Source organism: Phalangium opilio, unplaced genomic scaffold, assembly GCF_054372755.1.
Source record: "Phalangium opilio isolate 3A_F unplaced genomic scaffold, DU_Popi_V2 ptg000025l_1, whole genome shotgun sequence".
Lineage (NCBI taxonomy): Eukaryota > Metazoa > Arthropoda > Arachnida > Opiliones > Phalangiidae > Phalangium > Phalangium opilio.
This window is the reverse complement of record NW_028324156.1, coordinates 4,126,409-4,148,467: the sequence shown is the minus strand read 5'-3', so window position 1 is coordinate 4,148,467 and position 22,059 is coordinate 4,126,409. Positions and strand designations below refer to the sequence as shown.

Here is a 22,059-nt window from a genome sequence, read left to right as displayed (position 1 = left end):
AACTAAATTAACAATATTGTGAAAAAGGTGACAATAAACAAGCTAATTAGCAACATCTAGGGCTAAAAACCAGAGCTGTGCTAATTAATTAGTTAGCTAATTAAAATTCTAAATAATTAGCATCATTTACTAATTGAAAATGGTAATTGAATTTTAATTATCTTGGTGCTAATTAAGAAGTAATTCTAATTAATAGCAATGCCCATGGATTTACTACTCGGGAGTAAATTAATTGGGCACTTTTATACTTTTATGTTTACTTATGTTTTCGTTTTTACCTTAATTAGACAGGTAATTAATTAGAAATTAGTAATTCTAATTAATTAGTTTGATAAATAAATGCCTAGTTTCTGATTGAATTTAATTAGTTTCTACGTCTAATTGCTAATTGGATAATTAATTAGTTTCTACGTCTAATTTCTAATTGGATAATTAATTAGTTTCTATGTCTAATTGCTAATTGGATAATTAATTAATTCATAAACATTTATCTAATTGCTAATTCTAATTCAATTAGTTGTCAACTAATTAGCACAGCTCTGCTAAAAACATACCCTATTTAGTAATATATTGGAAAAGTGTGAAATTTATTCACTTGGTAAAACTTGATAACAATTAAAACAGGCGCACGTTTATCCGCTCATAGTTGAGCTATTATTAATTATAAATTATATAATATATGCTAATGATTTGCTTGGTTTTTTAGGATATAGGAATGGTTCGACAGCAGGGAGGAATGCCGAGAGGAAACATAATTATGGAGAATTCATAGGAAGTGCCGAAAGTTTGGTTGGAAGAGTAAGTTATTTGACAGATTGAAATATTATTGCTCGTTCTCTGCGGCGTTAACGTGTATAACAGTGGAAGCAAATATTAATTATAACGATATTTCTACCAAGGATTATTTAAAATTTAGACATTTTGTTTCTACCACCAAAATAACATAAGTTTTAATGTATACTTATGTTAGTACTTCATATAAAGATGGAAAAATTGCCCTATTCTTAAGCCTTAGTTCCCATATTAAAGCTCGGCTCGCTCGGCTCCAATGACGGGATGGCGCCCGCGGGGTCACGGCCAAAGAAAGAGTTGCATTTGTATTTAAAACTTACATGAATGTCGTTTAATTTCCCAGGTGTACAGACTTAATTTTTGAATTTCGCGACTTAATATAGCTCTAAAACCGATAAAAAATTATTATATTAACGATACGACCCCGTATAGTACTCATATTATAACAATTTTATAAGAGCATTGTCTCAACTCTCAACCGTCATCTTCTTAAGTTCAAGTTCGTTTTTGAAATTTTGCGCCGCGGTTACTCCGTTAGGTCGCTTTAGGATGCGCCTGCGCATAGTCAAGATTTAGGATGCGACTGCGCATAGCCGCGAAATATGATCTTGGAAATGGATAGTTTTGGCGCTAAAATGACTTATTTCTCTTTTAATTTAACAGGTTCTTCAAGAACAAGGTTTAGGCAAGTATTGCGACCCCGAATTTGTGCGGGCGACCCAACGTGAACTCGCGGAAGCGATAAATATGACTCAAGAAGAAATTGACAGAGCGGCGCATCGTTTAATTCAAGCGGAAAGACGACGAAGTTTGCCCTATTTAGCCGGCGGATTCGAAGATTCCGCGGGCGGAGGTCGCGATAATTTAGCCGTATCATATAACGCCGTAAACCGCGCGGTAACTCCTGACGTTTATCCGCGAAATTCCGCCGCGGAAAACGCCGCGTTTAACCCAAACCACAGTCGCGGAAATAGCCCGACTAACGGAAACCTTTCGCCCGAAGACGAAAACGATCCTGAAGGCGAAAATGAAACGAACGGACATCGAATAGGAGATACCAAATTATAGCGGCGAAAGTCAATTTTCTAATTAAATTGTTAATTGCATAAATTTAAATAATTGCGAAAATGTGATTTAAAACAAACACTAAAATTTCACACGAGTAAAAACTATTAGGATAACAATTTTTTTTTGTCGAATTTTAACGCAAACAGAAAAATAAAGGTATAAAACTTTTGTAAAATAAAACGATACTGCAAAACAAATATACGTAAATAAGACTGATAAACAATTAATATTTGGACTTCCATTATAAACAAACAAACATACAAACATTATGGGTTAAGCCAGCTATCTGTTCTATCACTACGTTGTTAGTTTTAATCTTTTTTTTCACTGTTTATAATTAATTTAATTTAATTAAGATATATTTTTGAACCTCTGTGCCTTCGATATAACTGACAAAAACATACAAAAGTAAATCAATTACTAAAATACTCCGAGTAAACAAAAGCGATCTTCGCAAAACTCCTAAACGCTATTTCCCTCCTTAAGATTTATCTTTTCGCTAAATCTAAGTGCAAATAATATACTTCGTCATTAAAATTAAGTTCACTTTAAATTTCATCCCCTTTTAAAGCGTGCAAAGTTTAGTTCGTTCGTAAATAATTAAAATTTTTGTTTTTTGATAGCTTAAAAAAATTATGACAAAATAAAACATATATGCATAAAATAAAAAGTTAAATATACTTCAAAATTTTAGGGATAAATTAATCAAGTGCCTAATTATCTAAAAAACTATAAATATAACAAGCTAATTAACATTAAATTAAAGCCCTTTAAATTAGTTATAAAGCTGGCTTAATTTAAAAACTTAATTTTGCCGCTAATTACTAAACTATAGGAGACGTACGAAAAAATAAAATAAAATTAAGAAAAAAATAATATATTAATAAATCTTAACCAAATCTTAAAAATAGTAAAAAAAAACGCAAAAAGAACAAATTTTTTTCATTAAAATTAAATAGACCTAAATGGGATTAATATGATAATTAAGAAAAAAACCTGTGACAAATATTAAAATCTTTTTTTAAAAAATCATAATAAAGAAAAAACCATTTACTAAAATAATATATCTAAAAAAAAAACCAAAATATTATTAAAAAATCGAGGGTTGTTTTTAAAAATTTTCAAATTTAAAAAAAAATAAATACCAAATATATATATATATATATATATATATATATATAACAGGGTTCCACGCGCAAATATTTCCTTTTTGCATTAAAAAACCATTTACTTTTTTTTTTTTTTGCAAAATAACACAAAACTTAAGCGCAAAAAAACATGAGACCCCACACAAAAACTTGTAAATAATTTAGCTCTAATTATTATCTATTTAAAAATACAATTTAAAAAAAGAGGTGTTTTGTATAATGAAGAAAAATAAGCCATTATAGGTTTTAAAAAAAATTTGATTAAATTGTTCTTTCAAGGTTTTTGAAAAAAAAACCAAAAAAAAAAATCTATATAAATATTTCAAAAAAAAAAAAAGATTTCTCTTTGCTATAGTCATGGGTTCTGTCATCTATTGCACAATACGCTCAATTATTATATATTTAAAGAAAAAAAATGAATTTCCGAAACTTTGGGTAGCAAATTAATAAACTATTATGGATATTATCGCACATTAAAAAAAAAAACGTGAACTCAAAAAGTGCCCTTCTGGGGTTTTAATATTATATTTGAAACAAATATAATTAAATAAAGAAACAACAATTACACCGCGTATTAGCATAGGGTGTTTTAAATTATTATTAAAATTAAACATAATTGATAAACGACGTATTTTCTGATGCATTACGGCTCCAGAAATGAATAGAGCTCGAAAAGACCTTTTATTTGATACCAAGGAACATCAATATCGGAATATAAATAAAAATGTTATAGAATTTCATGAGTCATTCATTATGAGTCATGAAATATAATATTGAATATCTCCCTTATTTATGGCTCTATTTTGATGTAATTAGACTCGTTTTAAAGCTCTGATTGAGCTCTATTCATTTATAAACTCAATTTTATTTCACTAGATACGTCATTAAAGGGGGTCAACTTTCCATGAATTAATTTAAAATGAAAAATGAAAATAAAAAAAAATATATATACGAGTCGTCGTCTTAGTAAGAAAATCTAAGGATGATATTTTCTGAAGTATACATTTTGCAAAAAACCCAAAAATAAAAAATAAATTAAATTTAGACGGTAGAACTAAAACAATTATGTAAAAATATGTTCTTATAATGTTTAAAAAAAATTGTATAAAAAAACAACTAATTAATTAAGATTAATGAAATTGGAATGTGGTTAAAGAGAGCGCTAAAGTTACGAACGAATGGCGAAAAAATATTATTTGAAAGATCGCTTTAAAAACATTTAAAAAATATAATTGAATTAATCCTTGTAGTTTTTAATACAATAGCGAAAGCCCCGCTGTTTGTTTAATTAAATTAACTATAAAATAATTTATAATTAATTAGCGAATGATTTAGTAATTAATATATGGCATATTCGCGACCGTGAAAATATAATGAGATTAAATAACGAAATTATTAATTAAATAATTCATTAATGGAATTTAATTAATATATAGCGAAATTTAGAGAAAGTACGACTTTTCTAATGAATTTTGCACTGCAATCATAAAATGCCTTTATCATATGACTAAATTTTACAATATCTTTTATCATATGACTAAAGTATAATAAGCAATGTAATTTTAAATATTCTAGAAAAGATAACGTACTTTTTCGCTATAATGTCAACGATAAAACGATTTTCTCGTAACTTTATTGGGTAAACAAGTGAACAACGTGAATCTCCATTAGCAACCATTTAAAATACTGGTATCTGATTGGCAAGGTATGTCAGTCAGTATACTAATTGAGCTAACGAAGATTAATATTATAATATTTACTTCAATTAAATTTGACCCTGGTTGACTCCAATAAACTACGAAAATTAATATAAAGTCACGAAAAATAATTAAAATGCCAATTTTAAATTTTCTAAAATAATTATTCGCTAATAAAACTCCGAAGAGCGATCTTTCAAAGAAATTTTTTCTTAAATAAAATTAAACGTGATAGATATTTAAATACGTTTTAAAATTAAGTGATAATAACCCTCCTCATTAAAAACTAATTAAATTAATTAAAAACCCCCGGAGTAACCAAACTGTACGTAAGAGATTTAAAAAGAACCAAAAATTAAAAAAAAATCGCGTTCCGAATGGTGCTTTTATACAAAATTCAATTCTTAAAATAAAAACACGTTTTCAGTACTTTTTCATATTTGTCTACTAAAAGGTTACGTTTTAAGAGAAAAGAAGAAACTAAGAAACAACGTCAAAAAGAACAAAATTACGATACGAGAAATTAATTAACTTTGCAATCAAACTTAAAATTTGAAAAATTTTGAATACAAATTAAAAGATTAAAATAAAATAATTTCTACGTAATATTGTACTAAAGACGAGATTATAGTAAGAAGATAATGTTACCTAATATACGAGTTTATATTAAACTAGAATATTTAAAAAAATATATATATTTAAAGGATTTCTCAAAAAACAAATTAATTAATTAATTATTAAAATTCATAAATTTATTCTTCGATTTTTATTTTTCAAGTCCCATGTTTTTATTTTGTAGAAAAAACGCGGGAGAAATTTAAAAACAAAATCAAGCGCGTTTTTATACACGAGTTAATTAAATTTATTGCAAAAATAATGTATAATTTGGTTTTTTTAATTATTACAAGGGACTGTTGTAAATTGATTTGTGCAATAAAACGTTATCCGAAATTTAAATTTATTAATAAATTCATTAAAAGTGGGATTTTTGATCAAGGATAGGGTTCTGAATCGGCTAGAAGACGGCAACCTGACTCCACATTAAGTCTAACGTTATCAACCCTATCCTTGCTGCTTGCTTTTAAATCGTAGGACATTCCAACCATAGATATATATCTATGATTCCAACTTATTATATTATAACTTATTTAAAAATTTGCAATGGTTTCGTTACTTTCGTCTCCCCAAGTGAGACACCGTCGCCATCTATGAGAGGCTACGGGAACTTAATCCACGCTATATTCCGTATAAAGCAATATAAGTTCCCTTGGTCGCTCATAGATGGCGACACTGTCTGACTTAATATTTGATTCTAGGTAATTTTCCCGCAAAGTTTCCTATAAGTTCCCATAGCTTCTCATAGATGGCGACACTGTCTCAATTAAAAAATTTTGCTGGGGAATTTAAATAGCATTAAGCCTAAACATGGCGCTAATTCCGTGGAGATCGATATAATCTTGGATGAGATAGTCTCATTCAAGCTATTGCCAGCTATGAGAAAAATGGAAAAACTAAAATTTAAAACAAATTGCTAATTAATTTTTAATAACGTAATTTATTGAAAGAAAGATTTACAAGTGATTTCATGAGTGATTATGTGGAAATTCTTGGTGATATTCTCACCAAATTTACTATTAAGTTCCCGTGCTCTCTCATAGATGGCGACGGTGTCTCATTTGGAGGAAAAACAATAGGGACTTGGCAGTACTACGTCATGCAACGTCAGGCTACCTTCCACTAGTGCTAAAAAACATACCAGGAGGAGGGGCTTATGTAGCTTTCATTCTGTTAAAAAAACATACCATAATGGCGCTGGGGGCGGAGTTAAGCCTGAATTGCCAAGTCCCTATTGCAAAATTCTAAATGGGACACAAATCAATGAGAAAATGGAAAAACTAAAAATCAAAACAAATTAATTAATTTTTTAATAATGTAATTTATTCAAAGAAAGCTTTACAATTGATTACATGACTTGATTATGTGGTCTGTACAATACTTTCCCAAATAAAATTAAGCGATGAAAAATAAAGGTTATTAGTAGGTCTACAAATACAAACTGGCAGCGAAGACAATGTCCCGTTTCATAAGTTTAATGGCTTCGGAGAATTTGGCTTCTAGTTCAGTGTTACCGATACTTTTAGAAGCTTGAACCATTTGTCTTAAGAGTTCCTCTAATCTACGCATACACCTGATAATACTCCCTTCAAAGACGTCAGTCATTTGACAGATATTTAAAAAGGAAGATCCATTACACCAAGCGTGAACGGCCCCCATTAAATTAGGTTTAAACGAAGCCACGTAATTTTCTTCGTCAATTTCGGGTAGTTTAGCTTCCAAACTTACTTTGGCGATTCGTCTGGCCATTTCCTGCATAATCCTCAAAGCCTCCGTTAACTGTTCGGTAATCTCTGGAATTTCTTTGGATTTTTCTTGAAAAACAAAGCACGACAGAAGAGCAGTCGCTTGTTGAGGCGTTAAGTTATTAAATACTCCGTTGAAAACCATTTCGGTGATTAAAAGCTCATCCGCGCTGCTAATTTCGCAAGCAACTCGACCTTTTGTTTCAATAACATCAGCCGAAGTACAATAACCCAAACGTCTCAAAACTCTCTTCCGGCATTTCAATTCATCCATTTGAATCAAAGATTTGGCATTCTTTAATTCGGACTTCAAATCCCTTATTTGCTCTCGCAACTAATTGATAATTAAACGTTAACTTACAACCACCACAAATTAAATTAATTAATCAATCAATAAAGTTACTTTTGTTTTGTTTTCAAACATTGTGTATAAACTCTCGAGATTTTCCTCTTTATTAATTGTATTTTTGAACATGGCATCTTCGTACGTCTCAATTTTCTGCATAAACCGGTGAATAAAATTAAATTAAATTAATAAAACCAGGGGTGTGCGAGTACTCGTTAAGTTCGAGTACTCGGTTTGAGTATCGAGCCGAGTACTCGACTCGATACTCGATAACAACACATTGAGATACTCGAGAAAGATTCGAGTAGCTTTTTAAAATTTTAAATACTCGAGTCCGAGGCTTACAACTATAGCAGACGATGAGTTCATGATCATTTATTTTGAAAATCACCTGTTCAATGTTTAATTGATCACTAACAATCTTTTTGAACTAGTTCGATATTAGATAATTGAACATATTCATTATTTTCAAGAAATTTACAAAATTGCTACTCGACAAGTCAATATTTGAGACTCGATAATTGAGACTCGAAAGAACCAAAATTTGACCTATCTAAATACTTGATACTCGAAAGCATTTTTGAGACTCGGCTCGATACTCGATAAGAAATTAGTTTCGATACTCGGACTCGGCTCGAAACCGAAAAAACGGGACTCGCACACCACTGTAAAGAACTAACCTTGACAACCTCCTTAAATTCAGGGTCTTTTATGCTCATATCTTCAACCGGGTCAAGTAACGGAGCCCCTTTGGGGTACCGCCTTAAAACCTCCTTAATTGATTTCAAAACTGACATTCGGTTATCTAATGGTCGCAGATCTTGAGGGTAGTAAAGTCGAACGGTGCTAACTTTCTCTATTCTATCAATTAAGACTGGAACAACCTAAAATGGTAAAATTACACGATAAAAACATTAAAAAACAGTAAAAAAACACTTTATTAATTTTAATAAGTTTTAAATTAATTAAACTTACAGTCATTTCTCCTTTCTCATTTTTGGCGGGTGGTTTATAAGCGCTGGATATTTTAGCCTTCGCGCTTTCTTTCGAAACTTGTAACAAAGCATCGACAATATAAACAGGATCAAAATCAGTAGCCAATGGATGAGTGCACGGTTTCTTTTGATAGTTTATGACAATTCCCCATCCGAAATCATCCTCCCCGCTCTTAACTTTAACCATTCTTCCCGGTTGTAGAAAAGGAACCAAATACTTTGGTTTTGTTATAAATTTACGAAACTCTCCTTCAAATTGTTTCAGTTTTTGTCGAACATTGTAATAAGCTTCAACCGCATCTTCATTAGGAATAACTATAGAGTCAAATTCCGTCTGAAGATTCTTTAGTTCTGTAGAAATGAACCAACAATAATTAAATATAAACAGAAGGGGATAATAGAAGAAGGATGCCACTCTGTATCATTTTAATACATTAGTTATGTAACGTCATTCTTCCCAGGCGAAGGAGCCCTTTTTGTTTGCTCTCCCGCTCATCAAACTACAGATGGGCATCGCACCGTGCTACGTTCTATAACTGTTTGGCACTAAATCCTCAGAAATCAACTCCCTAACCTCGTCTTGGGGTTAGACAAAAATCCACAAGTGCGTCTTGCCAAATAGTTTAACGCAAATAGAGTAATGACGAGGGAACTATTTATCGCGTATGTGATTCGGTTTAGTAACCTTGCTCCAAATGTTCCGATGTTGGGAAGAATGACGTTACACTTACCCCGCTTTGTGGTACACTTCTCTCGGAGAGAAGTATTATATACTTCTGATATAAATAGTTATTAATTTAGTAAATAAATAATTAAAAAAAATTACTGGTATGGACTTGAGGAATTCGGGCATAATTTTGGAATTGAAAGAACGATCTTTCAAGCATATATTCGGGATTAATTTCTTCAACTCTGAGTAAATTGAGAACCATATTGTAGGTTAAATGAAAAGCGCTGTTAATTGGATCAGGTAAACCCTAATAGGAATTAATAAAATCAAATTAAGTTACAAGCTACCAATCAATATCAATAAGTTCTCCCCAATTGCAAAGTTACACGCTACCAATCAATATCAATAAGTTCTCCCCAATTGCAAAGTTACAAGCTACCAATCAATATCAATAAGTTCTCCCCAATTGCAAAGTTACAAGCTACCAATCAATATCAATAAGTTCTCCCCAATTGCAAAGTTACAAGCTACCAATCAATATCAATAAGTTCTCCCCAATTGCAATTTGCCAATTTCCCGTCCATTACCTTAACAATATCTTTACAAATTGACGGTGTCATTTTTTCATCAATCATAAGAATAACAATCCCTTTTGAATCAATTCCACGTCTACCAGCTCGACCACTCATTTGAATATATTCTCCAGAAGTAATCTATAAAAATAAACAAAAACAATTTTCAATTAAAAATAAAAGAGTAAATAAGTTAAAATAACTAAATTTCTTACCCATCTTGATTCTTTTCCGTCAAATTTCCTAACATTTGTAAACAAAACGGTTCTAGCTGGCATATTTAATCCCATTGCAAACGTTTCAGTAGCGAATAAAGCTTTGATCAGCCCCTCAGAGAATAAAATCTCAACAGTTTCTTTTAAAATTGGTAAAAGTCCTGAATGATGAATTCCAATTCCTCTCATAAGTAAGGGGAAAACGTGTTCAACTTGGGGTAATTTTTTATCTTCATCTGACAAAATATCCATCGCGTTTGTGTAGATTTCATTAACACATTCTTTTTCTTCCGCTAAAAAATATAATTTCAATTAGTAAACTTCATTAATTAAAACCATTAAAGGGAGGGTGAAGTAGAAAATCAAGTGATTGTTTATCGATTCTTCTACTAATTATAAGACCAGTCTGCACTTAGTGAAACATTCAGGAAATACTTCCGAATGATTTTAAAATTCAAATTAGGTTCAGATTTTAAGGATAATTTTAAACAAGGACCATGCTCCGACCAATCGCATAACGTCCTGCCTTTTTATTAACAAAATTCTCGTGGCACGCTCCGTGTCTCGCGCCACGATTATCACGTCGCGCGCAAATTTTATCAAATCTCGTGATAAATTTCATTCAACACGGAACGTGCCACGTGAATTTTGTTAATGAAAAGGCAGGGCGTTACGCGATTGGTCGGCAGTCCTTGTGTTTAAAATTATCCTTAAAATCTGAACCTAATTTGAATTTTAAAATCATTCGGAGCTGGTATTTCCTGAATGTTTCACTGTGCAGGCTGGTCTTGTAATTAGTAGAACAATTGATAAAAAAATCACTTGATTTTCTACTTCACCCTCCCTTTAAAATTAATTTAAATACTAACGAGTGTTAAAATCCAATTTAGACAATTGCATGGCGTAAGCTTCACATTCTTTTTTACTAAAACTGAAGACAATAACTGGTGCAAACTGTCTTTCCATAATCATTTTGACAATCTTGTAACAATTACTTTCACCTAATTAATTAATTAATTTAAAATAATTAAAAGAACCTAATTAATTAATTAATTAATTAAACATAATTAAAAGGACCTAATTAATTAATTAATTAATTTAAAATAATTAAAAGAACCTAATTAATTAATTAATTAATTTAAAATAATTAAAAGAACCTAATTAATTAATTAATTTAAAATAATTAAAAGAACCTAATTAATTAATTAATTAATTTAAAATAATTAAAAGAACCTAATTAATTAATTAATTTAAAATAATTAAAAGAACCTAATTAATTAATTAATTTAAAATAATTAAAAGAACCTAATTAATTAATTAATTAATTTAAAATAATTAAAAGAACCTAATTAATTAATTAATTAATTTAAAATAATTAAAAGAACCTAATTAATTAATTAATTAATTTAAAATAATTAAAAGAACCTAATTAATTAATTTAAAATAATTAAAAGAACCTAATTAATTAATTAATTTAAAATAATTAAAAGAACCTAATTAATTAATTAATTTAAAATAATTAAAAGAACCTAATTAATTAATTTAAAATAATTAAAAGGACCTAATTAATTAATTAATTAATTTAAAATAATTAAAAGGACCTAATTATTTTTAATTAACACGCTCAAAATACCTCCTTTAAACCCTCCCTTCCTTCCTTTAAGCGCACTGTCGCCTTTAGCAGCATCCCCAACATTTTGCAAGACAGCCATGGCGGTATTAAAGTTCTCTTCCCTAAAATTACTTTGTTCGTCAACAACTAAATGAATTCCATCACCTCCCGATGGAAAAATGTAATGTTGAAGGGGTGTGGGACGATAATCAGTGTAAACTACGTGACAAGCTTGCTTGTGTAAATGACAAATCCATTCGGCAAATTGTCTCGCGTTTGGAATTGTAGCGGAAAGAAATACATAATGGACAGTATCAGGGAGTAAAATTATTGTTTCTTCCCAAACAACTCCTCTTTCTAAGAGAAAAAACTTGTTAATAGAAAGAAAACTACTAAATAGTAGTAGTAGTTTATAGTTTTAACCTTTATCTCTCATATAATGAATTTCATCAAAAATGACCCATCCAACTTCTCTCATAACTTCAGAGCCTCGATAGAGCATGCTTCTTAAGATCTAATTTTAAATTAATTAAATGAATTAGAATCATTTTTACCATCCATTCATTAAAGGGAGGGTGAAGTAGAAAATCAAGTGATTTTTTTTATCGATTCTTCTACTAATTATAAGACCAGTCCGCATAGTGAAACATTCAGGAAATACCAGTTCCGAATGATTTTAAAATTCAAATTAGGGTCAGATTTTAAGGATAATTTTAAAGAAGGACCTCCGACCAATTGCGTAACGTCCTGCCTTTTTGTTAACAAAATTCTCGTGGCACGTTCCGGGTTGAATGAAATTTATCACGAGATTTGATAAAATTAGGCGCGCGACGTGATAATCGTGGCGCGAGACATGGAGCGTGCCATGAGAATTTTGTTAACAAAAAGGCAGGGCGTTACGCGATTGGTCGGAGGTCCTTCTTTAAAATTATCCATAAAATCTGAACCTAATTTGAATTTTAAAATCATTCGGAGCTGGTATTTCCTGAATGTTTCACTATGCAGACTGGTCTTATAAATAGTAGAAGAATCGATAAAAAATCACTTGATTTTCTACTTCACCCTCCCTTTAAGGGCTAGTTATTGGCTATAATATAAGGATTATAATACCAAATAATTATTATCGTTTATTTCTTACTTCCGTCGTCATAATTAAACAACTGGCAGTTGGGTTTATTGTCACATCACCAGTCATAAGTCCAACATCCTTAAATTCTTCGTAAAATTCCCGGTACTTTTGGTTACTCAAAGCCTTAATGGGTGTGGTATAAATAACACGCTGTTTTTCTTTCAAAGACATGGCGATAGCGTACCTGAAAATAATTTAATGAGTTGAAATATTTCAAGTTTATAAGCTCATAATTTATTTACTTACTCGGCAACAACTGTTTTCCCAGCAGATGTATGAGCAGACACCAAAACAGATTGGTTATTTTCTAGACAGAGGATGGCCTCTTTTTGAAAAGGATCGAGGATAAATTTGTATACTTTTGCTGGCTCTGAGTCAGGATTTTGTCTGAGAGGGATATACTCCGAATCATGAGGTACAGCAACCTCGTGCAAACAAGCTTCAACTGTTTCAACTTTATGGATTTGAATGCTCGGTAGGTAATCATTGACGCTATATTTAAATCAGGTTGTTATTTTTTAAATTAAATTATAATAAGTTCACATGAAAAGCGGTAATAAAATGACAGACTTACTTAATATCATCAAGGAGACCCTGTGTCTTTCTTTTCTTAACATCATCTTCATCTTCTTCGTCACTTATGTCTAAGGAGCGCTTACCTTCGAGCACTTGCTTTACAAAGTCCTCTTTAGCATTATCTTCTTTTCCATCACTATTTTCAAAATTTAATTAAATTCATTTAAAATTTAACACAACCCTTTCGCTGTCACAGCCTCACAGTAGTGCCACACGCCTTCGCCAAGGCTTAGGTAATTCTATCTCTTTTGGCGTTATAGACTTTAAATTAAAAATAAGTAACAACATACATTTGATCATTTTCTTTTGGTTTATAAGTAGATTTCTCCTTTTCCCGACTTTTACTGCTGCTTTTTGTTTTGTCAACAGGAACATCTTCAAACACGCTAAATAAATCTTCCTCCATATTGAGCTCTATGATTGATGGGCAGGCAGACGATTTTCAAAATCCCAACTGGGGGGACTAAGGGGGGACAAGAGAAACACGTGATACAGTTCGGCCAATAATTCAACCGCTGTCTACGATAAACAAGGCCTGTGCGCGGTGCCGATTTTTACTTTTCGTTTGGCAATTTAAGTTGCCAAATTCTCTCACCTGATGCGCTATTAGCTGGACTAAAAAGATTTGAAATGTTTTTCGCGCTCGTTTCGGTCCAGCTATCAATGAAATCTCGCGGTAAAATAGGGAGAAAATAAGAACTTAAGTCCAGTTTCTTAAAAGTCGCCCCCTACTTAACTACCGCGCACAGGCCTTGATTAACGTAGGCAACTATCCAACATCTAACCAACTTCTCAGGGACACTACTAATTTGCATAAGTTTGCAGCATACCAATTATTTTTGCATAAGACCGCCATTTTCAAAAGTTAGCTTCCAAAAAACTAACTTACATAAATTCTGCAAACTTTTTCTTGCATAAAGCCAGTATTTTCAATAGTTTGCTGCCAATATACTAATTTGCATAAAATTCCCCAGCAAACTTCCCCATGCTATGCTATGCTAAGCTAAGCTAAGCTTTGCTAAGCTATGCTAAGCTAAGCTATGCAAAGCTAAGCTTAGCTATGCTCTGCTATGCTAGGCTAAGCTATGCTAAGCTAAGCTATGCTATGCTAAGCTAAGCTATGCTATGCTAAGCTATGCTATGCTAAGCTATGCTAAGCTATGCTAAGCTATGCTAAGCTATGCTAAGCTAAGCTAAGCTAAGCTAAGCTAAGCTATGCTATGCTAAGCTAAGCTAAGCTATGCGATACTAAGCTAAGCTATGCTATGCTAAGCTAAGCTATGCTATGCTATGCTATGCTAAGCTAAGCTAAGCTAAGCTAAGCTAAGCTAAGCTAAGCTAAGCTATGCTAAGCTAAGCTAAGCTAAGCTATGCTATGCTAAGCTATGCTAAGCTATGCTAAGCTAAGCTATGCTATGCTAAGCTAAGCTAAGCTAAGCTATGCTATGCTAAGCTAAGCTAAGCTAAGCTAAGCTATGCTATGCTATGCTAAGCTATGCTAAGCTAAGCTATGCTAAGCTATGCTATGCTAAGCTAAGCTATGCTATGCTAAGCTAAGCTATGCTATGCTAAGCTATGCTAAGCTATGCTATGCTATGCTAAGCTATGCTATGCTATGCTAAGCTATGCTTTGCTAAGCTATGCTAAGCTAAGCTATGCTATGCTATGCTATGCTATGCTATGCTATGCTATGCTAAGCTATGCTAAGCTATGCTAAGCTATGCTACGCTAAGCTAAGCTATGCTATGCTATGCTAAGCTAAGCTATGCTATGCTATGCTAAGCTAAGCTAAGCTATGCTATGCTATGCTAAGCTAAGCTATGCTATGCTATGCTAAGCTAAGCTATGCTATGCTATGCTAAGCTAAGCTATGCTATGCTATGCTAAGCTAAGCTAAGCTAAGCTATGCTATGCTATGCTAAGCTAAGCTAAGCTATGCTAAGATAAGCTATGCTAAGCTATGCTAAGCTAAGCTATGCAAAGCTAAGCTAAGCTATGCTATGCTATGCTATGCTATGCTAAGCTAAGCTAAGCTAAGCTATGCTATGCTATGCTATGCTATGCTATGCTATGCTAAGCTAAGCTAAGATATGCTAAGCTAAGCTATGCTATGCTAAGCTATGCTATGCTATGCTAACCTATGCTAAGCTAAGCTAAGCTAAGCTATGCTAAGCTAAGCTAAGCTATGCTATGCTATGCTATGCTATGCTATGCTAAGCTAAGCTATGCTATGCTAAGCTATGCTATGCTATGCTAAGCTATGCTTTGCTAAGCTATGCTAAGCTAAGCTATGCTATGCTATGCTATGCTATGCTAAGCTATGCTATGCTATGCTAAGCTATGCTATGCTATGCTAAGCTAAGCTAGACTAAGCTATGCTATGCTATGCTAAACTAAGCTAAGCTATGCTATGCTATGCTAAGCTAAGCTAAGCTAAGCTAAGCTATGCTATGCTATGCTAAGCTAAGCTAAGCTAAGCTATGCTAAGCTAAGCTAAGCTATGCTAAGCTAAGCTATGCAAAGCTAAGCTAAACTAAGCTAAGCTATGCTATGCTATGCTATGCTAAGCTAAGCTATGCTAAGCTAAGCTATGCTATGCTAAGCTAAGCTATGCTATGCTATGATATGCTATGCTATGCTAAGCTATGCTATGCTAAGCTATGCTATGCTAAGCTATGCTATGCTAAGCTAAGCTATGCTAAGCTATGCTAAGCTATGCTATGCTATGCTATGCTAAGCTATGCAAAGCTATGCTAAGCTAAGCTATGCTATGCTATGCTAAGCTAAGCTATGCTATGCTATGCTAAGCTAAGCTATGCTATGCTATGCTAAGCTAAGCTAAGCTAAGCTATGCTAAGCTAAGCTATGCAAACCTAAGCTAAGCTATGCTATGCTATGCTAAGCTAAGCTAAGCTATACTAAGCTATGCTAAGCTATGCTAAGCTATGCTATACTAAGCTAAGCTATGCTATGCTAAGCTACGCTATGCTATGCTATGCTATGCTATGCTAAGCTAAGCTAACCTAAGCTAAGCTATGCTAAGCTAAGCTAAGCTATGCTATGCTAAGCTATGCTATGCTAAGCTATGCTAAGCTATGCTAAGCTAAGCTAAGCTATGCTATGCTATGCTAAGCTAAGCTAAGCTATGCTATGCTATGCTAAGCTAAGCTAAGCTAAGCTATGCTATGCTATGCTAAGCTATGCTAAGCTAAGCTATGCTAAGCTATGCTAAGCTAAGCTAAGCTAAGCTAAGCTAAGCTATGCTAAGCTATGCTAAGCTATGCTAAGCTATGCTATGCTAAGCTATGCTAACCTATGCTAAGCTAAGCTATGCTATGCTAAGCTATGCTATGCTATGCTATTCTAAGCTAAGCTAAGCTAAGCTAAGCTAAGCTATGCTATGCTAAGCTAAGCTATGCTATGCTATGCTATGCTAAGCTAAGCTATGCTATGCTAAGCTATGCAAAGCTATGCTAAGCTAAGCTATGCTATGCTATGCTAAGCTAAGCTATGCTATGCTATGCTAAGCTAAGCTATGCTATGCTATGCTATGCTAAGCTAAACTAAGCTAAACTAAGCTAAGCTATGCTATGCTATGCTAAGCTAAGCTGAGCTATGCTAAGATAAGCTATCCTAAGCTATGCTAAGCTAAGCTATGCAAAGCTAAGCTAAGCTATGCTATGCTATGCTATGCTAAGCTAAGCTATGCTAAGCTAAGCTATGCTATGCTAAGCTAAGCTATGCTAAGCTAAGCTATGCTAAGCTATGCTATGCTAAGCTAAGCTATGCTAAGCTATGCTATGCTATGCTAAGCTAAGGTAAGCTAAGGTAAGCTAAGCTAAGCTAAGCTATGCTAAGCTATGCTAAGCTATGCTAAGCTATGCTACGCTAAGCTAAGCTATGCTAAGCTATGCTATGCTATGCTAAGCTATGCTAAGCTATGCTAAGCTAAGCTATGCTATGCTATGCTAAGCTAAGCTAAGCTAAGCTATGCTAAGCTAAGCTATGCTAAGCTAAGCTAAGCTATGCTAAGCTAAGCTATGCAAAGCTAAGCTAAGCTATGCTATGCTATGCTATGCTAAGCTAAGCTATGCTAAGCTAAGCTATGCTATGCTAAGCTATGCTATGCTATGCTAAGCTATGCTATGCTAAGCTATGCTAAGCTAAGCTATGCTATGCTATGCTATGCTATGCTATGCTAAGCTAAGCTAACCTAAGCTAAGCTATGCTAAGCTAAGCTAAGCTATGCTATGCTAAGCTATGCTATGCTAAGCTATGCTAAGCTAAGCTAAGCTATGCTATGCTATGCTAAGCTAAGCTAAGCTATGCTATGCTATGCTAAGCTAAGCTAAGCTAAGCTATGCTATGCTATGCTAAGCTATGCTAAGCTAAGCTATGCTAAGCTATGCTAAGCTAAGCTAAGCTAAGCTAAGCTAAGCTATGCTAAGCTATGCTAAGCTATGCTATGCTAAGCTATGCTAACCTATGCTAAGCTAAGCTATGCTATGCTAAGCTATGCTATGCTATGCTATTCTAAGCTAAGCTAAGCTAAGCTAAGCTAAGCTATGCTATGCTAAGCTAAGCTATGCTATGCTATGCTATGCTAAGCTAAGCTATGCTATGCTAAGCTATGCAAAGCTATGCTAAGCTAAGCTATGCTATGCTATGCTAAGCTAAGCTATGCTATGCTATGCTAAGCTAAGCTATGCTATGCTATGCTATGCTAAGCTAAACTAAGCTAAACTAAGCTAAGCTATGCTATGCTATGCTAAGCTAAGCTGAGCTATGCTAAGATAAGCTATCCTAAGCTATGCTAAGCTAAGCTATGCAAAGCTAAGCTAAGCTATGCTATGCTATGCTATGCTAAGCTAAGCTATGCTAAGCTAAGCTATGCTATGCTAAGCTAAGCTATGCTAAGCTAAGCTATGCTAAGCTATGCTATGCTAAGCTAAGCTATGCTAAGCTATGCTATGCTATGCTAAGCTAAGGTAAGCTAAGGTAAGCTAAGCTAAGCTAAGCTATGCTAAGCTATGCTAAGCTATGCTAAGCTATGCTACGCTAAGCTAAGCTATGCTAAGCTATGCTATGCTATGCTAAGCTATGCTAAGCTATGCTAAGCTAAGCTATGCTATGCTATGCTAAGCTAAGCTAAGCTAAGCTATGCTAAGCTAAGCTATGCTAAGCTAAGCTAAGCTATGCTATGCTATGCTATGCTATGCTATGCTAAGCTAAGCTATGCTATGCTAAGCTATGCTATGCTATGCTAAGCTATGCTTTGCTAAGCTATGCTAAGCTAAGCTATGCTATGCTATGCTATGCTATGCTAAGCTATGCTATGCTATGCTAAGCTATGCTATGCTATGCTAAGCTATGCTAAGCTATGCTAAGCTATGCTACGCTAAGCTAAGCTATGCTATGCTATGCTAAGCTAAGCTATGCTATGCTATGCTAAGCTAAGCTAAGCTATGCTATGCTATGCTAAGCTAAGCTATGCTATGCTATGCTAAGCTAAGCTATGCTATGCTATGCTAAGCTAAGCTATGCTATGCTATGCTAAGCTAAGCTAAGCTAAGCTATGCTATGCTATGCTAAGCTAAGCTAAGCTATGCTAAGATAAGCTATGCTAAGCTATGCTAAGCTAAGCTATGCAAAGCTAAGCTAAGCTATGCTATGCTATGCTATGCTATGCTAAGCTAAGCTAAGCTAAGCTATGCTATGCTATGCTATGCTATGCTATGCTATGCTAAGCTAAGCTAAGATATGCTAAGCTAAGCTATGCTATGCTAAGCTATGCTATGCTATGCTAACCTATGCTAAGCTAAGCTAAGCTAAGCTATGCTAAGCTAAGCTAAGCTATGCTATGCTATGCTATGCTATGCTATGCTAAGCTAAGCTATGCTATGCTAAGCTATGCTATGCTATGCTAAGCTATGCTTTGCTAAGCTATGCTAAGCTAAGCTATGCTATGCTATGCTATGCTATGCTAAGCTATGCTATGCTATGCTAAGCTATGCTATGCTATGCTAAGCTAAGCTAGACTAAGCTATGCTATGCTATGCTAAACTAAGCTAAGCTATGCTATGCTATGCTAAGCTAAGCTAAGCTAAGCTAAGCTATGCTATGCTATGCTAAGCTAAGCTAAGCTAAGCTATGCTAAGCTAAGCTAAGCTATGCTAAGCTAAGCTATGCAAAGCTAAGCTAAACTAAGCTAAGCTATGCTATGCTATGCTATGCTAAGCTAAGCTATGCTAAGCTAAGCTATGCTATGCTAAGCTAAGCTATGCTATGCTATGATATGCTATGCTATGCTAAGCTATGCTATGCTAAGCTATGCTATGCTAAGCTATGCTATGCTAAGCTAAGCTATGCTAAGCTATGCTAAGCTATGCTATGCTATGCTATGCTAAGCTATGCAAAGCTATGCTAAGCTAAGCTATGCTATGCTATGCTAAGCTAAGCTATGCTATGCTATGCTAAGCTAAGCTATGCTATGCTATGCTAAGCTAAGCTAAGCTAAGCTATGCTAAGCTAAGCTATGCAAACCTAAGCTAAGCTATGCTATGCTATGCTAAGCTAAGCTAAGCTATACTAAGCTATGCTAAGCTATGCTAAGCTATGCTATACTAAGCTAAGCTATGCTATGCTAAGCTACGCTATGCTATGCTATGCTATGCTATGCTAAGCTAAGCTAACCTAAGCTAAGCTATGCTAAGCTAAGCTAAGCTATGCTATGCTAAGCTATGCTATGCTAAGCTATGCTAAGCTATGCTAAGCTAAGCTAAGCTATGCTATGCTATGCTAAGCTAAGCTAAGCTATGCTATGCTATGCTAAGCTAAGCTAAGCTAAGCTATGCTATGCTATGCTAAGCTATGCTAAGCTAAGCTATGCTAAGCTATGCTAAGCTAAGCTAAGCTAAGCTAAGCTAAGCTATGCTAAGCTATGCTAAGCTATGCTAAGCTATGCTATGCTAAGCTATGCTAACCTATGCTAAGCTAAGCTATGCTATGCTAAGCTATGCTATGCTATGCTATTCTAAGCTAAGCTAAGCTAAGCTAAGCTAAGCTATGCTATGCTAAGCTAAGCTATGCTATGCTATGCTATGCTAAGCTAAGCTATGCTATGCTAAGCTATGCAAAGCTATGCTAAGCTAAGCTATGCTATGCTATGCTAAGCTAAGCTATGCTATGCTATGCTAAGCTAAGCTATGCTATGCTATGCTATGCTAAGCTAAACTAAGCTAAACTAAGCTAAGCTATGCTATGCTATGCTAAGCTAAGCTGAGCTATGCTAAGATAAGCTATCCTAAGCTATGCTAAGCTAAGCTATGCAAAGCTAAGCTAAGCTATGCTATGCTATGCTATGCTAAGCTAAGCTATGCTAAGCTAAGCTATGCTATGCTAAGCTAAGCTATGCTAAGCTAAGCTATGCTAAGCTATGCTATGCTAAGCTAAGCTATGCTAAGCTATGCTATGCTATGCTAAGCTAAGGTAAGCTAAGGTAAGCTAAGCTAAGCTAAGCTATGCTAAGCTATGCTAAGCTATGCTAAGCTATGCTACGCTAAGCTAAGCTATGCTAAGCTATGCTATGCTATGCTAAGCTATGCTAAGCTATGCTAAGCTAAGCTATGCTATGCTATGCTAAGCTAAGCTAAGCTAAGCTATGCTAAGCTAAGCTATGCTAAGCTAAGCTAAGCTATGCTAAGCTAAGCTATGCAAAGCTAAGCTAAGCTATGCTATGCTATGCTATGCTAAGCTAAGCTATGCTAAGCTAAGCTATGCTATGCTAAGCTATGCTATGCTATGCTAAGCTATGCTATGCTAAGCTATGCTAAGCTAAGCTATGCTATGCTATGCTATGCTATGCTATGCTAAGCTAAGCTAACCTAAGCTAAGCTATGCTAAGCTAAGCTAAGCTATGCTATGCTAAGCTATGCTATGCTAAGCTATGCTAAGCTAAGCTAAGCTATGCTATGCTATGCTAAGCTAAGCTAAGCTATGCTATGCTATGCTAAGCTAAGCTAAGCTAAGCTATGCTATGCTATGCTAAGCTATGCTAAGCTAAGCTATGCTAAGCTATGCTAAGCTAAGCTAAGCTAAGCTAAGCTAAGCTATGCTAAGCTATGCTAAGCTATGCTATGCTAAGCTATGCTAACCTATGCTAAGCTAAGCTATGCTATGCTAAGCTATGCTATGCTATGCTATTCTAAGCTAAGCTAAGCTAAGCTAAGCTAAGCTATGCTATGCTAAGCTAAGCTATGCTATGCTATGCTATGCTAAGCTAAGCTATGCTATGCTAAGCTATGCAAAGCTATGCTAAGCTAAGCTATGCTATGCTATGCTAAGCTAAGCTATGCTATGCTATGCTAAGCTAAGCTATGCTATGCTATGCTATGCTAAGCTAAACTAAGCTAAACTAAGCTAAGCTATGCTATGCTATGCTAAGCTAAGCTGAGCTATGCTAAGATAAGCTATCCTAAGCTATGCTAAGCTAAGCTATGCAAAGCTAAGCTAAGCTATGCTATGCTATGCTATGCTAAGCTAAGCTAAGCTATGCTATGCTAAGCTAAGCTATGCTAAGCTAAGCTATGCTAAGCTATGCTATGCTAAGCTAAGCTATGCTAAGCTATGCTATGCTATGCTAAGCTAAGGTAAGCTAAGGTAAGCTAAGCTAAGCTAAGCTATGCTAAGCTATGCTAAGCTATGCTAAGCTATGCTACGCTAAGCTAAGCTATGCTAAGCTATGCTATGCTATGCTAAGCTATGCTAAGCTATGCTAAGCTAAGCTATGCTATGCTATGCTAAGCTAAGCTAAGCTAAGCTATGCTAAGCTAAGCTATGCTAAGCTAAGCTAAGCTATGCTAAGCTAAGCTATGCAAAGC

The 22,059-nt window shown here is 34.1% G+C and overlaps 2 protein-coding genes and 1 long non-coding RNA gene across 3 annotated transcripts in view; 1 reads left to right on the top strand and 2 right to left on the bottom strand.

The window, feature by feature from the left end:
- Positions 1-1,280, bottom strand: part of LOC149691872 (uncharacterized) — a 69,554-nt gene extending 68,274 nt beyond the window's left edge. The window contains exon 1 of the long non-coding RNA XR_016383516.1: positions 1,113-1,280. This is a non-coding gene — a long non-coding RNA (uncharacterized LOC149691872). The remainder of the gene's footprint in view (positions 1-1,112) is intronic.
- Positions 1-2,840, top strand: part of LOC149691871 (muscle calcium channel subunit alpha-1-like) — a 33,426-nt gene extending 30,586 nt beyond the window's left edge. The window contains exons 43-44 of the mRNA XM_089869340.1: positions 707-798; positions 1,456-2,840. Of these exons, the coding sequence (XP_089725466.1) occupies positions 707-798; positions 1,456-1,860 (497 nt within the window). The 3' untranslated portion in view covers positions 1,861-2,840. The remainder of the gene's footprint in view (positions 1-706; positions 799-1,455) is intronic.
- A 3,781-nt stretch (positions 2,841-6,621) lies between these two features.
- On the bottom strand, positions 6,622-13,628 carry Mtr4 (exosome RNA helicase Mtr4). The gene is made up of 14 exons (XM_089869339.1): positions 13,471-13,628; positions 13,179-13,316; positions 12,851-13,096; positions 12,614-12,788; positions 11,899-11,989; positions 11,497-11,832; positions 10,733-10,864; positions 9,864-10,156; positions 9,664-9,789; positions 9,233-9,383; positions 8,387-8,757; positions 8,092-8,295; positions 7,469-7,564; positions 6,622-7,399 (listed from the first exon to the last, which is right to left on the bottom strand). Exons 1-14 carry the CDS (start codon positions 13,584-13,586, stop codon positions 6,749-6,751), a joined length of 3,126 nt encoding a protein of 1,041 aa, XP_089725465.1. The 5' UTR covers positions 13,587-13,628; the 3' UTR covers positions 6,622-6,748.
- Between the last annotated feature and the right edge of the window lie 8,431 nt (positions 13,629-22,059).

Bases quoted from the DNA above. Each gene is read 5' to 3' on its own strand.
- Mtr4 (XM_089869339.1), bottom strand. From the start codon at position 13,586: ATGGAGGAAGATTTATTTAGCGTGTTTGAAGATGTTCCTGTTGACAAA. The intron at 9,790-9,863 runs GTAAGAAATTTA...TTATTTTTATAG, and splicing joins ACGGAAAAGAATCAAGATGG to ATTACTTCTGGAGAATATAT. The intron at 7,400-7,468 runs GTAACTTTATTG...ATTATCAATTAG, and splicing joins TGTTTGAAAACAAAACAAAA to TTGCGAGAGCAAATAAGGGA.